General features: G+C 29.5%; 1 protein-coding gene across 3 annotated transcripts in view; it reads left to right on the top strand.

Moving 5' to 3' along the window:
• The window catches only part of LOC145313926 (uncharacterized), a 227,395-nt gene that overhangs the window by 198,435 nt on the left and 14,404 nt on the right, over nucleotides 1–14,556 (top strand). For all 3 annotated transcript variants that reach the window (XM_080153580.1, XM_080153581.1, XM_080153583.1), the window contains exon 5: nucleotides 899–1,000. In XM_080153580.1, coding sequence (XP_080009706.1) covers nucleotides 899–1,000 — 102 coding nt within the window. The remainder of the gene's footprint in view (nucleotides 1–898; nucleotides 1,001–14,556) is intronic.

Below are 14,556 nucleotides of genomic sequence, written 5' to 3' on the forward strand. Positions count from 1 at the left end.
AAAGATTTTTCTCATTTCTCATTAATCATTTTTAATAGCGCAGCTACTTTATAACTATTTTATGTCCATATGATAATTTCTATATTCATATCTTATGTTTCTGCATTTTTAATGTAATTTTTTTCCAGTAAGGCTTCGCAACCTAATAATTTCCGCTGGATTAGAACTTGTTCTAAGCCATACTGAAAAATTATGTATTGTATCGTATTATAGACAATTTTACATTCATATTGAAAAAAATAATAAAATTAATAACATTCAGGGCTAAAAAACTGTTTTAATCTTCAATTTTTTTATTTCAATACCCACGTTAAGCTGTCTATGATAGATATTCTTGTTAAAATATTTCGCAGATTTTCTTACCTTTTTTTCCCTCAGTTTTATAGGAATACCATATCCAGCAAAGACTTAAAAGCTGTAGGAGACCAATATTTTATCCGTTTAACGACCAAAGAGAGATTTTTTATGTACTGCCATTTATCTTGGCAATTTATTTATAGCAGGTTTATCAATTTAGATTTATATGAGTAGCTATAAATAATAAATATTTCAAACTTTTAAATGTTATTTATATTTATATGTATTTATTTATCAACCTATCTATAAAATTAATCTGTCTATTTATTTATCCGCTTTTCCATCTATTCTTTTTTTACTCATTTATCTCCCTCTCAAATTATTTGTCCATCTAAGTAAATTTATCTATTTCTTTCTCCTAAGCTTTCTATACATCTATCTATCTATCTATCAAACCATCGTTCATCTATTGGTTTATCTGTTTATAAATTTATCCATTTCTAAATATCTATTAATCCATCTATTTATCATCTTCTTTTCTATAATTCTAATTATTTACCAATTGAAGTTAATATGTTACTGATTTGTGTTTTATTTTTAGTTCCAAGATTTCCACTTCCTATGCCCCAATGACACTGTGTTTGACCAGCAGCACCTGGTCTGTACCAACTGGTTTGAGGTCGACTGCTATGCTCAAATTGAGGTACGTTCTTTTTAATTCATTTTTTGTTCAGTTTATTTTTTTGTGTTTTTGTCAGGGCTCGGTAGCTGCGCGTCAGCCGCTTATAAGTCTCAAATTTAAACCCGTTTGGATACTTTGATTAAAAAAAGAACAGGGATTGCCGTATTTACATCATCAGACTTCCAGCTGTTTTTTTTTTAAATTGTAAAAGATTGATTTTTATGAGGATTAAAGGCGGCTGAAGCGCGGCTCCGAGCCCCATTTTTTTGTCTTCTTTAATAATCTCTTATTTTAAAAGAGTCTTAATCTAATAAAAACAGCCATCCTTAATTTAATACATCTAATTTCAGAATGATTTTACTGAAAATAAGATTGTTATTTTTGTTAGAATAAGAGCCTAATACCTTTATGTTCTTTTGAATTATGACTATTTCTTATATATATTTTTTTTAAAATTTGATATCAATTGTAGATATAAGTTTAGAAATCATAGAAGTATTTTTTTTTTAAAAAATATAACAAAATTTTTTTCTTTGCTAATATCTCCAATTGATAATGTTTTTATTTTTAATTTTAAAAGATATTTTGTAATATTCTAAAAGTGATTTCAATTAATTATAAGAATATATCGTAAAACTGTTACTAATCGCATAAAATATAATACATAACCCCCTAAAAATAACCCTAACCGTAATTTTAAGTATTTATAGGGAACGGTGTATTTAGCACTATTTAATAAATTAACAACTATTTTTATGTGTGTTAATACCTAACATTTCGGGTAGTTAATGATATGTTATGTAGGTAATTTTTATTTTAGTAAAAATTGTCGAAAAAAATTTGCAAAATCATCAAAAAATCCTAATATTTAAACTTTAATCTATATTAGTCAAAGAAATAGAGCAGTTACTCTATAACTAATGTGTTACTATAGTTATAACAGTTTGTTGAAGGTATGAAAATGAATGCTTCTTTTATGTTTTCAAATTTAAAACTCCTATAACCTAAAATCAAATGAATTATATCTTCAAATAATGCAGTAACAATGTAACAACGATCTCTATGTAACTCTACCCATGGGTCGGTCCGGTGTCCCTGTAAGACTTTCAATTGGGTCTTTGAATATCGGCCAATAGCGTATGAAATATGAACATTGCTACAAGTTCCTACAAAAGAGCAGAAAGTAATTTGCTAGCAGATAAAAAAGTCTGGCTTATACATCTATACGTATACATTTATTGTTTTCAATGTATCCTGATTTACTGACATTATCCAGAGTTACCCGCCGTGATATATTAAATTAATAACTATAAAAGTTATGCATGCAGCTTTAGCCTATTTGTAATAATTACACTGTCTACGAGATAACTCCCAATTTAACCCCCCCACACGCAACTATGTTTTAACAAAAACGTCATATGAAATCATTGCTTTTCGTTTCCCCAAAAAACTTCATCAGAGGGGGTTTGAAGTCTTCTAGGGGTAAAAAAGGAAGGCAGTCTTATCCGATTTGTTATTTTGGCTGAGAATTTAGAATACATTATATTACCCCCCCCCCCCCCTCGAAATAAAAAGCTTGGAAGTCTCTGTATACAAAGATTGCAAATAAAAATAAAGGAGAAAGTATCAAATTACTAAATAGTTTTTTTTCTTAAAAGCGATATAAAATTGTTACATCATAAAAGCACTTTTTTAACTTTTATAGAGAATAACCTTATAATATGTTATTACTATTATTTTCAAAATGTTAAAAACATAAAAAGGCGTCTGAAGAATTCAATGGAATGTTAACAGGGATATGGAGATACGTAACTGAAAATAAAAATATATGCTTTGGCAACAGATCTATAGTATGGAAGTATTTACAGATAACACCCCCCCTCTCCTATTCCCCGTTTACCATGGACTTCTTTCGTCTGCTAGCAAATTGTTTTCTGCTACTTGGCTGTGTTGATATTTCCGATACTATTGATTGATTTTCAAAGACCCAATTGAGAGTCGGCACAAGGTCCTTGGGATTTGGACATACAGCTATTTAACCCCTTCCCCCTCTAGTGTTTTACTCTAATGTTTTGTCTACACTACTCAGAGAATAAATCTTCTAGGTAACGTCATCCTATTTAGACCTGAATAAAGGCTATTTCTTATTAGGAAACAATTTATTGTTGGGATTAAAGGAGTTTATTTCTTGTATTTATTATCCATTGACTTATCCATATATCTCCAAATATAAACAGTGAGCAAATAACAGTTTTAACATTTTGATGATGATAGTTCATAGATTTTAATGTGCAAGGATGTTTATATTCAAAATATAAATAAGAATACTTTAATCACCTAAATATATTTCCAACAAGAATAAGGTATAGCCAAGCAAGCTAACAAGCGCTACATTCGGCTACAAAGGCTTTCCTATACTACTTTACTAGTTTGTTGTAATCTTAACATTTATCAAATATGCCATAAATAATATGTAGCGATGATTCGCTTCTCAAATGTCCGAACTGTAGGACCTTGAACGCAAAGTGGGAGATGAATCGCAAAATAGTTGAATTGATGAATATTCGCACAACCTTCAAAATTGGCAAACGATTTCCCTATTTTTATATGCGCATGGTTAAACTTTTTAGATGATCCTATGTATATATGAAGATAGCGTGATGTATGATTGTGCGTCTGTTTAATCCACAATATTCCAAGCGCTGGACAAGTTTTAGGATGTTTTTAGAGAGGGTGTTAAGAACTAACAAAATTTGTATACTTTGGAATAAAACCAATGAAAGTGATGTCAACGCAATTACTCCTTGTTCAACAAGTGTTAGCCAGCAGGGAAAGAAGGCAACATTAGGCTGTTCAATACACTAGTCCCCAGGTTTTTTCTTATTTGTTGGCTTAAGATCTTTGGGGTGAAATACCACCAAATAAACCAATGAAATTGATGTCAACGCAATTTCTCCTTGTTCAACAAGTATTAGCTACTAGGGAGGGAGGGGACATTATTACACTAGTCCCCGATATTTTCTTATTTGTTGGCTTAACATTCTTTGGGGACTTTTATTGAATTTTGATTGGTTGGTTACATTAGGGGTAATTTTTGTATCATCATTGAGGTATTGAGGATGTACATTTATTTATCAGCCATTGTCATGATTGTCTTATCCCTTTAAATCCCTGATTAGCCAGTCAAATATATATTTGCAACAAATAGCATAACCATTTATTTGCAAAAAAGCTCAGTTTTTGTCCTTCAACTTTTCCCTACAAACATGGATGATTTTTCTTTTAAATTTTAGTAAAATTTTTAGACATCATACTTTTTTTGTTAATGAAAAGATAATCAGTATTAATATATAAAGTATTAGTTTTGTGATTTTTTTTGTTTTTCAATGGATTAATACGTTGTCATATTGTTTGTAAAATAAAAACTATGAAAATGATAGGGACAAAATATTTTGTCTTAAAATGTCCTAACTTGATATATGTATGTATATACCTCGTTGCTGTAATTGGTAGATTGTCCCAGCCAATCTTTTTTAAAATTTTATTAAAAATAGTTAAATTGAAAGAAACATAAAGTTTAACCTTATTAAAAGCTTAACTTATCAGCTATCAAAGCCAATATTGGGCGTTATGCACTTTTTAACACTTAACACAGAAGGGGGATAGAATTACTGAAAAAATTTTCCTGTAATATTAAAATGACAATTTCAAAATTTTACACGCCGTCCATCTAGTAGGTATATTTAAAGGGTCTTTAATGGCTGACGTATATCTTAGTTTTATGTACTTATCTATGGAAAACTGTCCATAAAACAGGGGTTTTGGCTTTTGGGTACTTCAAACTGCAGTGTCCAAATTTTAACCTTATTAATCATCCATTGTCTTTATTCTTTTGATCCCTAAAAAACATATATGAAACTTTCTGGTTTTTTTAAAATATTTAGTTTTTAGAGATAAAAGTCCTTTCCTTACACCTATGTAGACCCAATAGATAAAGCTAATAGTTTTCATACCATGCAGCTAATATTTACATAGAAAAGTAGCCAAAAGATTTGGAACAAGTACAAAGAAAATTTTCTGTAGATACTGTTTAAATAAACACATATGACAATTGAATCAATTTTTCAAATATTGTTATATTTCATAATAGCGGCTACGCCCCTTGAAGCATCTAGGTGCATTTAAGGTGGGTTGGGGGAAATATCAAATATCCCTCCATGACCAGCGGCTAGCGAGATCCTTCAATACAGACAAAAAAGCTTACTAATTTATATAAAAGTATAACAGAGTCATTTGTTAACAGTCGGATGTACTGACTTATCCCATTACAGAGTAGCTGCACTACAAAAATACTCCATAATGTATTAACACTCTATAGCTTAGTGCCAGTCCCTGATTTTCAAGCCATAACTCCAGTCCGGAAACTGTTTAAACGATCCAAATAAAGTTTAAACACGATCAAATCCTCTTTTCACCTTCTTTCATAGCGCCCAAGGACGTAGGGATATGTTAATGGCTGAAATTTTATTGGTAAGGCGGAAAACTAAAATAGTCTAAAAGGATAAATAAAGAAACTTAGTATATAGTTGCTCTTACTATTTAGGAAGGATATTTAGCTAGAACCAAATAGCAATTTAGTCAATCGTATTACATAGATAACGAATTTAAAAATTGTACGACTTCAGCTTATACCAATAAAGAAATTAATTCGAAAAAAAACAACACAATTATCATGTATTCTAATAACTTGTTGCTGGCTAAACTACTACCCCCCGCATCTACCCCCTCTGTCTTATCCCCTCCCCTATTAGTGTATTTTGTTAACAAGTCTGAAATGAGTCAGTTATTTCTTTGGACAAAATTGTCCCTGTTAAAATCTTGAATGAAAACTACTTTTTCTAAATTGCCTTTCAAGCAAAAATCCAAAATAATTGTAGTCAATTTTAAGGATATCTTTTTACAATTTTCTTTAACTATTTTTGGTTGCTTCTTTTGGAATGACTTATCTTTTTCTGAATAAAAAGAGTTTTTTGGGGAAGCAAAAACGAATATGTACCATAGCAGCAGAGTTTATACAAAAAATCTGTCTACAACAAAATAATAAATTAGGTCGAAGAATTTTCTTTCATTACTTTTGTATAGTTTATACAAACCGTCCCCTAATATTCTTTTTTTTCTTACTATAACATAATGTTTTTTTTATGTACAAATTGTTGACTGTCATATACAGAGTAGCTTGGCTCCCTACAAAAATAGGGTTTTAGTCTGGTATGCATAAAACAGTGTTGATAAGAATACAAAATAGGCTTTTGTTGGATATTCTAAATGTAAAAAATAATAATTATGGACAAAAAAGCTGTTTAAAATTTCAATATCCTGCATGCAGCCAGCTGTTTTAATCTGAAGCTTTGTTTTAAAAAAATCTGCAGTCGGAAAAATATTTTTTTTTATGGTAACTAAAGGCCGAACATTTAACTACAACTCCCAATTAGAAACTATTTAGTGAGCCCGTTTTCGTTGATTTTAAAATTTACCTTCTGAGTTATCATAGGACCTCAAAAACTCGCATCACCTAACTACATCCATAAATATAAATATATTATAAATATATCTACTAAGGAATAAAGGTTGAACAATAAAAAAGTGCTAAAATATTTTTTCTTAACTTTTGGCTCATTTACAAAATAAACAGTTTAAAGAACTTAGTTTAGAAAAGCCATTATATAAAAAAGATCTAATTATTTAGTCTATAATCTAAATGGCCTTTAATAGTCGGGCAGGCGTCATTCAAAATCCAATTTTATTAAAAACTTTAATTTCTTAGGGTAAACAACAAAATGCCTATTGTTAAACTCAATGTTTTGTAAAAGATAAAAATCACTGATATGTTTGAAAATCATGCAACACACGAACAGAGATAGGGCGACTGCAAAAAAAAAAGATTCTGCCGTCTAAAATAAAGATTTATTCTGCATATTATTGGTTACTTATTATCAATTTTGTGATCAATCGATCGATTTTTTTTTTCTTTTTTCTTATGCCTACTCTAGACAGTCATCTAAAATATTTATAGTACCCCTACCTTACTAATTAGTTACAGTTAAAATGATCTCAACTCCCTCCCTTCAATATCTACCATTTTTCACTAAATAAAAGAATTTATCATCTTATAGTCCATTGTTCTATTCCTTGGTTTCTCGTATGTATATGTGTAATTTATTTAAATTATGGGCAGACTGATGTTGTTTTGTCAAAAGGTTAATGATTTTTTTAGTAGCGAAGCAACTCTATATTTGAACAAGTCTGTAGGTTCGTCTCAAATGTTGATGCAAACTGTCTGTAACATATTAAATCAAAATTGAAAAACCTAAATTGGATAAGCTTACTCAAGAAATTAAGTGATTTATTGACTGTATCTGCAAATTTTCATTTGACATTCCTAGCACTTTTGAATTATGTTATGTTTTGTCTGTTTTTAATCCTTTTTACTGCTTAACTGTTTTTTAAATACAAATTGTTGTTAATCTTGTTATTACTACGCTACTTTATAACATATTTATCCTTGTTATTCATAAGTCTAAAATATTTCCTTCCGCTGTCTTAATATTCTTTATTTTTGGTTTCGTTGTTGCTAGCAGATTTATCTTTAAAGCGCAGCAACTCTATAATTTTTTTAAAACATGTCAGACAAACATTTATTTAAAGAATCTATAAAACTTCTGCAAAATATTTTCCAGTTTGGCTTCAAAACCGATTAATATCCGCTGGTTTGGAACCGGTTCTCAGCCATACTGAAAAATCATGTGTTGAATCGTATCGCAGACAAATTTCTACGATTAATAAAGTGGAAAATTTAAAAAAAATAGGAACAGTTTTGTGAGACTTGGCTTACGGCCCCTCAGGGCTAATAAAAACTGGTTTTAATTTATAATTTTTAATTTTAATTTCCGCGGAATGCTTTCTATAATAAGATGCGATAAATAACTATTCCTCTTTTAAACGTGATAAAATCTGGTTATTTTACTTGAATAATGTCATCCTTGTTTATTATATGTTCATAATGATTTGAAAATTTTCAATTCGTTTCTCCCAATCTCTCTATTGAGATATCTTATTTCAATGGTTTTTATTACCACTGACGTCCAAGCTTTTCATTTCTAAAAAGTGGTATAAAAAGTGGGTGGTATAAGATAAGAGTTTTCAAAAGTTTGGAGGGGTGGTAATCATTTTTTTTCGGTTTAGGGGTAGGGTAAACCTTTTTATCCCCCCCCCCCCCCATTGGACGTCCTTGTTTTTTAGCTTGTTTATTGTGCGTTACTTATGGACATAATTATTTTTGATTTTATGAAAAAAATAACAAAACTATAAGTTGATGATTCCTAGTTTTTAAAACAAGTAGATAGCTAACTTTGTTAAGGATAAATAATTTAATAAAAAATAATAGAATCTGTCTGCAATAAAAGAGTAAGTAGTTAGTTTAACATGGGTCTGTATTATTTTGTTACTTTGGTGATGGTTGTAGTATGTTAGTAGAAAACTTTTAAATTTTGACTGCATCTATATTTCTTTAAATTACAAAATTTTGTAGTTTTCTTAAAATGTTTTTTTTTATCTCTTTTAATGATTTTAAATGATGGAAAATGGTTGGTTTTTATGCATAAAAAACGAAAGGAATCCTGCAGAATAAATTTACCGGAAGTTTCACTAGTTATGTCAACGCAAATTAGATTTAACTCAATAATAGTTATATATCGCATCGCATTATAGACAATTTTCCACGGACATTAAAATGAAAACTTATACAAGTATTGTTAGCCACGAGGGGCAGAAGGCCCGAGATAACAAAACTGGTAATATTGGCATATTTTTTATTTTAATATTCGTGGAAATTTGCCTGTAATACGATGCTGTACATAATTATTCAGTATGAATGAGTACCAGTTTTAATCCAGCGGATATTAATCGGTTTCGAAGCCAAACTGGAATACTTTAATCTTATTATAGAACCAATATTTAGCAAGAGTATATTATATAATCATTAAACAAATACTTAATTACCCAAGTTTAAGCTCTTTAATTAAGACAAAGACTTGCTAATTACTGTTAAAACTTCATTTATTATGCAACCGTTATCCTAAATAGGAACCTTTTAACGGTCGTGGAAAAAATGTCTAATTATGCCTCGTTCTATTTGATATAAAATGGATGAAAAAGAGTCTCTTTTGTTTTACAATAAAAGTCGGGTTTGTTAAGAATTTCAACTAAACTTATTCGAGTTTAAAGTAATGTAAAGATTGTCATATTGTCTATATCTCCTAAATGCAAATAAGCATTAAATTGTATAAACTGTATTTAATTGAATGTTCTTAGAAAATTTATCTAAAACTGTTGTTAGATTGTTATTGCTGCCTTGATGCATTCAAAAAAAAAAATGTCTGTTTTAAAATGAATAGATGGACATCTAGGCTTAGTTAATGCTATAAACTAAAAAAAAACCTAAATTTATTTAAAAATAGTTTTAAATTCGTACTCTAAAAATATATTCTATAAAAATAGAAGATGTTCTTAATGAACGCGTTACTTAGCAATTTAAGCAATTAATTAGAGGCCTGCTTAAAATTAGCTGTTGCAACCACAGTTTATACCCTTAAAGAGTGTTTATACGTTGCAACCTCACTTTAAGTAGGCTTATAGAGTGTTTATACGTTTCCATCACAGTTAATAACCCTTAAAATAGGTTTATATAGTGTTTGTACGATGCAGCCTAAGTTTATACCCTTAAAGTAGTCTCACAGGGTGTTTATACGTTTCTACTACAGTTTTTATTCTTAAAGAAGGATTACACAGTGTTTATACGATTCAGCTACGGTTTTTACCCTTAAAGTAGGCTTATAGAATGTTTATACCATTTAAATACAGTTTTATTATTTATACAATGAAACAATAATTTATAATTTGATATCGTTGTTGGTGTTTATCAGTGTTTTTTTTGCTGTCTTTAACAATTTTTTTGCATCTTTTAAAATTCTCCGAGAAAAAGGCATGGTAACTGGAAGAAATGAACAGGGTAGTATCTATTTTTTAGTTAGTGGGCCACCCTTGAAAATTCCCCTATTCGTTTAAACTCTTTTATATACTAAATTCACTGAGTGAAAAAGTCTTTGATACTTCTAAGTTATTTATTGAAATATATTTCGGTGGACATTGCACCCTCTTCAGTCTAAATGACATAAATCATATTAATTTAGTCTACATTTTAAAAGAAATTTGTATACCCCATGCGGGACAGTCAACTCAACTTAACCTAACCTCCTAGAGTATGAAAAAAATGTTTTTGGAGAATGGTGGTTGGTGGTATGTGGGGGATGGGGTCCATTACAGACAAAATAGGATTTTGTGGAAAGAATATCCAGTAGTTAAAAGCGGGGTCGTTTATATTAGCATAACAAAGCGACCAACATCATAAAAGTGCAAATTAACAATTTTTTCACAAAAACTTTTGGTTACTTTAATATTTGAGTTTGTATGGAGTTATTGCCCTTTCTTACCATGTAATTAAATGCCCAGCTACTCTGTATTTATGTTTTATTATATGAAACTACTCACAAGTCAAAAAAATTCTTAAATCAGTTTTCCAGTTCGGCTTTGAAACCGCTGGATTAGAACCTAAAATCATGTAAAGCATCGTATAACAGACAATTTAAATGAGGGAGGGGGTTCCTACTTCTTCCACGTTTTCTCTTGACTATTTAGCTGGCAAAAAATTGTGAGGAAAAATTGGTTTTTTTTGTGAAGATAGACTTTACGCGTCTTTACGTCAAGTTATTTGTTTTAGTTTTTGAGCTTCGCCTTTCTTGATTGTGATATGTTAAAATATCTTTGTAATATGTTTCAAAATAGAACAATTGGTTGTAAGATGTTAGTCAGAGGTGCGACTTTGATTTACAATTAGACATATCCTGCTCCTATAGACATTTATTTTATGTAATTTAAGATCTCAGTTACAGACTAATATAAGCAGTTATTTTGCTGTGATAATTTAATGATAAAAAATCATGGAACTGTCCTTTGAAACAATGGGATAAGAATTGATACACATTTTATTACACCCCAAAATAGAACAACTTTGTCCATAAGTAGCGCAACATCTCTCAATATAGAGCATAGATATATGTAGTCTAAACTATTAAAAAAAAACAGCTAATATTTTGGTCGAACGGACGAACATGCGTTCATTTCACACATTGAATAAAATCCTTTTCGGTTTTAAAAGCGAGGCTTTTCTATAATTAGGGTCAGTCCGTCCGTCCGTACGTCCGTCCGAGACAGTATTTTATTCGTTAATTTAGGCATGTTAGAATTGTCCTATCGATTTCAAACTTTGCATGGTGATTCCTGTAGTAGTTAGGTACGACTTAGAAAGCGTAGCAAATCTATAATCGTTATCAGAATGACCGTACGTCCATTTTAAACATGTTGATTTACACAATTTTTTATGTGATAAAATCATCCGAACGATCTGATTTTTTAATTACAGATTCCTATTACAACAAGGTACAATATTAGGTATGAGCGAAGCATCTCTATAATCAAGTATTAAACATGTCAGTATGTCCTTAAACAGATTTCTGTATTTAAGAAGTTTTGCAACAAATTTACGTATAATTTTGTCAAAGATTTTATTTTCATATTTTGTATATTCAGTTCTGACACTCAACAAAAGTTAATGTTCGTCTGTCATATCGTTTCAGAGCTTCGCTTTTATGTATGTATGTTGTCATCCTTGTTCTTTTTAAAATACTTTCAATCTATCTTTCACATGTATGAACTGTCTATCTATCTATCTACTTTCCATCTTTTTAAATGTATGCCTATTTTAAGTGGCTATCTGTCTATCTTTGTAACTTCCCTTGTACTTCCTCACTATTGTCCTGTCTCACTCAGTTTATTAATAATCATGTGTATCCTTTCTTAATACAGGGATATAGGGATAGGAAAATATCCTACTCAGTTTATTAATAATCATGTGTATCCTTTCTTAATACAGGAATATAGGTATAGGATAATATCCTACTCAGTTTATTAATAATCATGTGTATCCTTTATTAATACAGGAATATAGGTATAAGATAATATCCTACTCAGTTTATTAATAATCATGTGTATCCTTTCTTAATACAGGAATATAGGTATAGGATAATATCCTACTCAGTTTATTAATAATCATGTGTATCCTTTCTTAATAATACAGGAATATAGGTATAAGATAATATCCTACTCAGTTTATTAATAATCATGTGTATCCTTTCTTAATACAGGAATATAGGGATAGGATACTGTTATTTTCATCACTTTTTTTGCTCCAAACACAAAAATAACATTAAAAAAGCTTGACGTTGAAAACAAATTAAAAAAAATAAACATAATTATGTCAAAATTCCTTTAATTTAATAGACTATCAAACTAGAGGGATTGGAGGGAGGGGACATTGGGCTGTTTATTTTACTAGTTCCCAAAGTTTATAATAGTATTTTCTTATTCGTTGGCTTAACAACTTGGGGACATTTATTGAATTTCAATTGGTGAACACCGTAATAGTGTCTGACTGATTATGACGTAACAAAAAAAATAGCCAATGAGAGGCCATTATTGACTTATGGTAAAATTTATAGTGGCCTCTCATTGGCTAATTTTTTTTTGTTACGTCATAATCAGTCAGACACTATTACTGTGTTCCAATTGGTCGTTTAATTAAGTTGAGTGTACAAACGTTTTAACCACTACTTGTATTCTACAGAAGAAGTAATTTTGTATATCATTATTGGGATTGTACAAAAAATTTTCGGTTATTGTCTTATCCCTTTAGATTCTTGATCAAACTATCTCCTGTGATTTTAACATGCCATAAACATAGATTTTGTTAATAAAGTCATAATATCAAAATAAAAGCTAATTGTATAAGTTAATGCGTAATCCTATAAACAGGCAATTTCATAGTAAATCAATCTTAAATAACAAGGATGATAACTTTCAAATACGAAAATATCAAAGTTATATAGAATAAATTTATCAATAATTAATTATTTACTTATTACAATAAAAAAAAATCATTATTTCTACTAGGTTATTTTTTTCAAATGTTTTAAATTGATAGGACGATATATACAGACTTTAACTGTGTACTTATGTGAGAGGGTACCTAATTCACTATAGAAAAGTTTTGAAGCCAAACATTCAATGCATTTGTTGAAGTTTACTACAATTAGTTTAGCTTTTAAGTACACAAAATTATAATTAACAAGAACAGTTTTGTCCACAAGTACAGCAGCATAAAATATTTTTGATGAAAAATAGATTCTATTTTGCATAGTTTAATATGACATTATGTAAAAAGAGCTCATCTAATTTAATATCATTTAATTTATGTTGTTATATCTTTCAAATCTGTTACAAAACAAGAAATACATATAAATATAATGTTGTATATAGTTATTTTAAGTATCATACTCTTAAGCAAAAGCATATTTGAATAAAGAGTAGGTGCGTTGATAAAAAAAAAACATCAAACCATCCATGATTCCATCATAAATGTACAATTTTTGGGGTAGAGAAAACTCTTCTAAAAAAATTTATGTGAATTATTTGAAGCCTTATCTCATATCTGCTCTTTTCTACCAATTATTATATAGAATTCATATTCTTATCTTGACGATAATAAAGTATAAAATGTAATCATAAAAGTAAGATATCAAATATTTTTTCTTCCTCTCTCCTACATGCAATTATTTGATAAAAAAGACTGTTCATCTCAAATTTTATATTTTTGAAAAAAATACGTTTTGAGACTACAACAAGGAGTAACATGTTTTAGGCAGGTATTGTCAATTAAAAACATTATTTGATTTATATAAAGCAAAAATCATTATATGATGAAAAAGACTTAATTCTTATATTTCCGCAAGTACTGTCAATAAATCACTAAAATTACTACTAATATAGTAGATGATATAATGAAATATTGCCACAAAACAAAATTATTTACAAATAAATAATAAGAATGATGGGCAGTCTTTTTCTCAATAAAAAAGTGGTAAAAAGTTTGCAGTCGTACAATCCTTTTGTTGAGTATTTGAAAAGTTCCTATTTATAAAATCAAACTCAATTTTGTTGCCTGACATTTACAGCACAACATTAACTTGGGATCAGATGCTTTTTTGTGCTAAGGAACCAGAGATCTAAAGGGATAAGACAATGGGATATAAATTGACGTACAACCCCAATAATGATACACAAATTACACCTTCTGTAGATTACAATCAGTGGTTGAAACGTTTGGACACTCAACTAAATGAACTAACCAATCAAAATTCAATGAAAGTTCCCAAGGTTGTAAGTCAACGAATAAGAATACGTTATCATGAAACTTTAGTGGCTAGTGTTCTCTCTGTCAGGAACCCTGTTAGACGTGGATCTAATAAGTTGACATACAAGTTATACTGTGACTTCATGTCTTTTAATTAAAGTCTTTATTGCTTATGTAATAAGGGCATTTTGTCTTAAGAGCTCATGAAATCAAA

Source organism: Acartia tonsa, chromosome 3 (genome assembly GCF_053477335.1).
Source record: "Acartia tonsa isolate MP-2025a chromosome 3, ASM5347733v1, whole genome shotgun sequence".
Lineage (NCBI taxonomy): Eukaryota > Metazoa > Arthropoda > Copepoda > Calanoida > Acartiidae > Acartia > Acartia tonsa.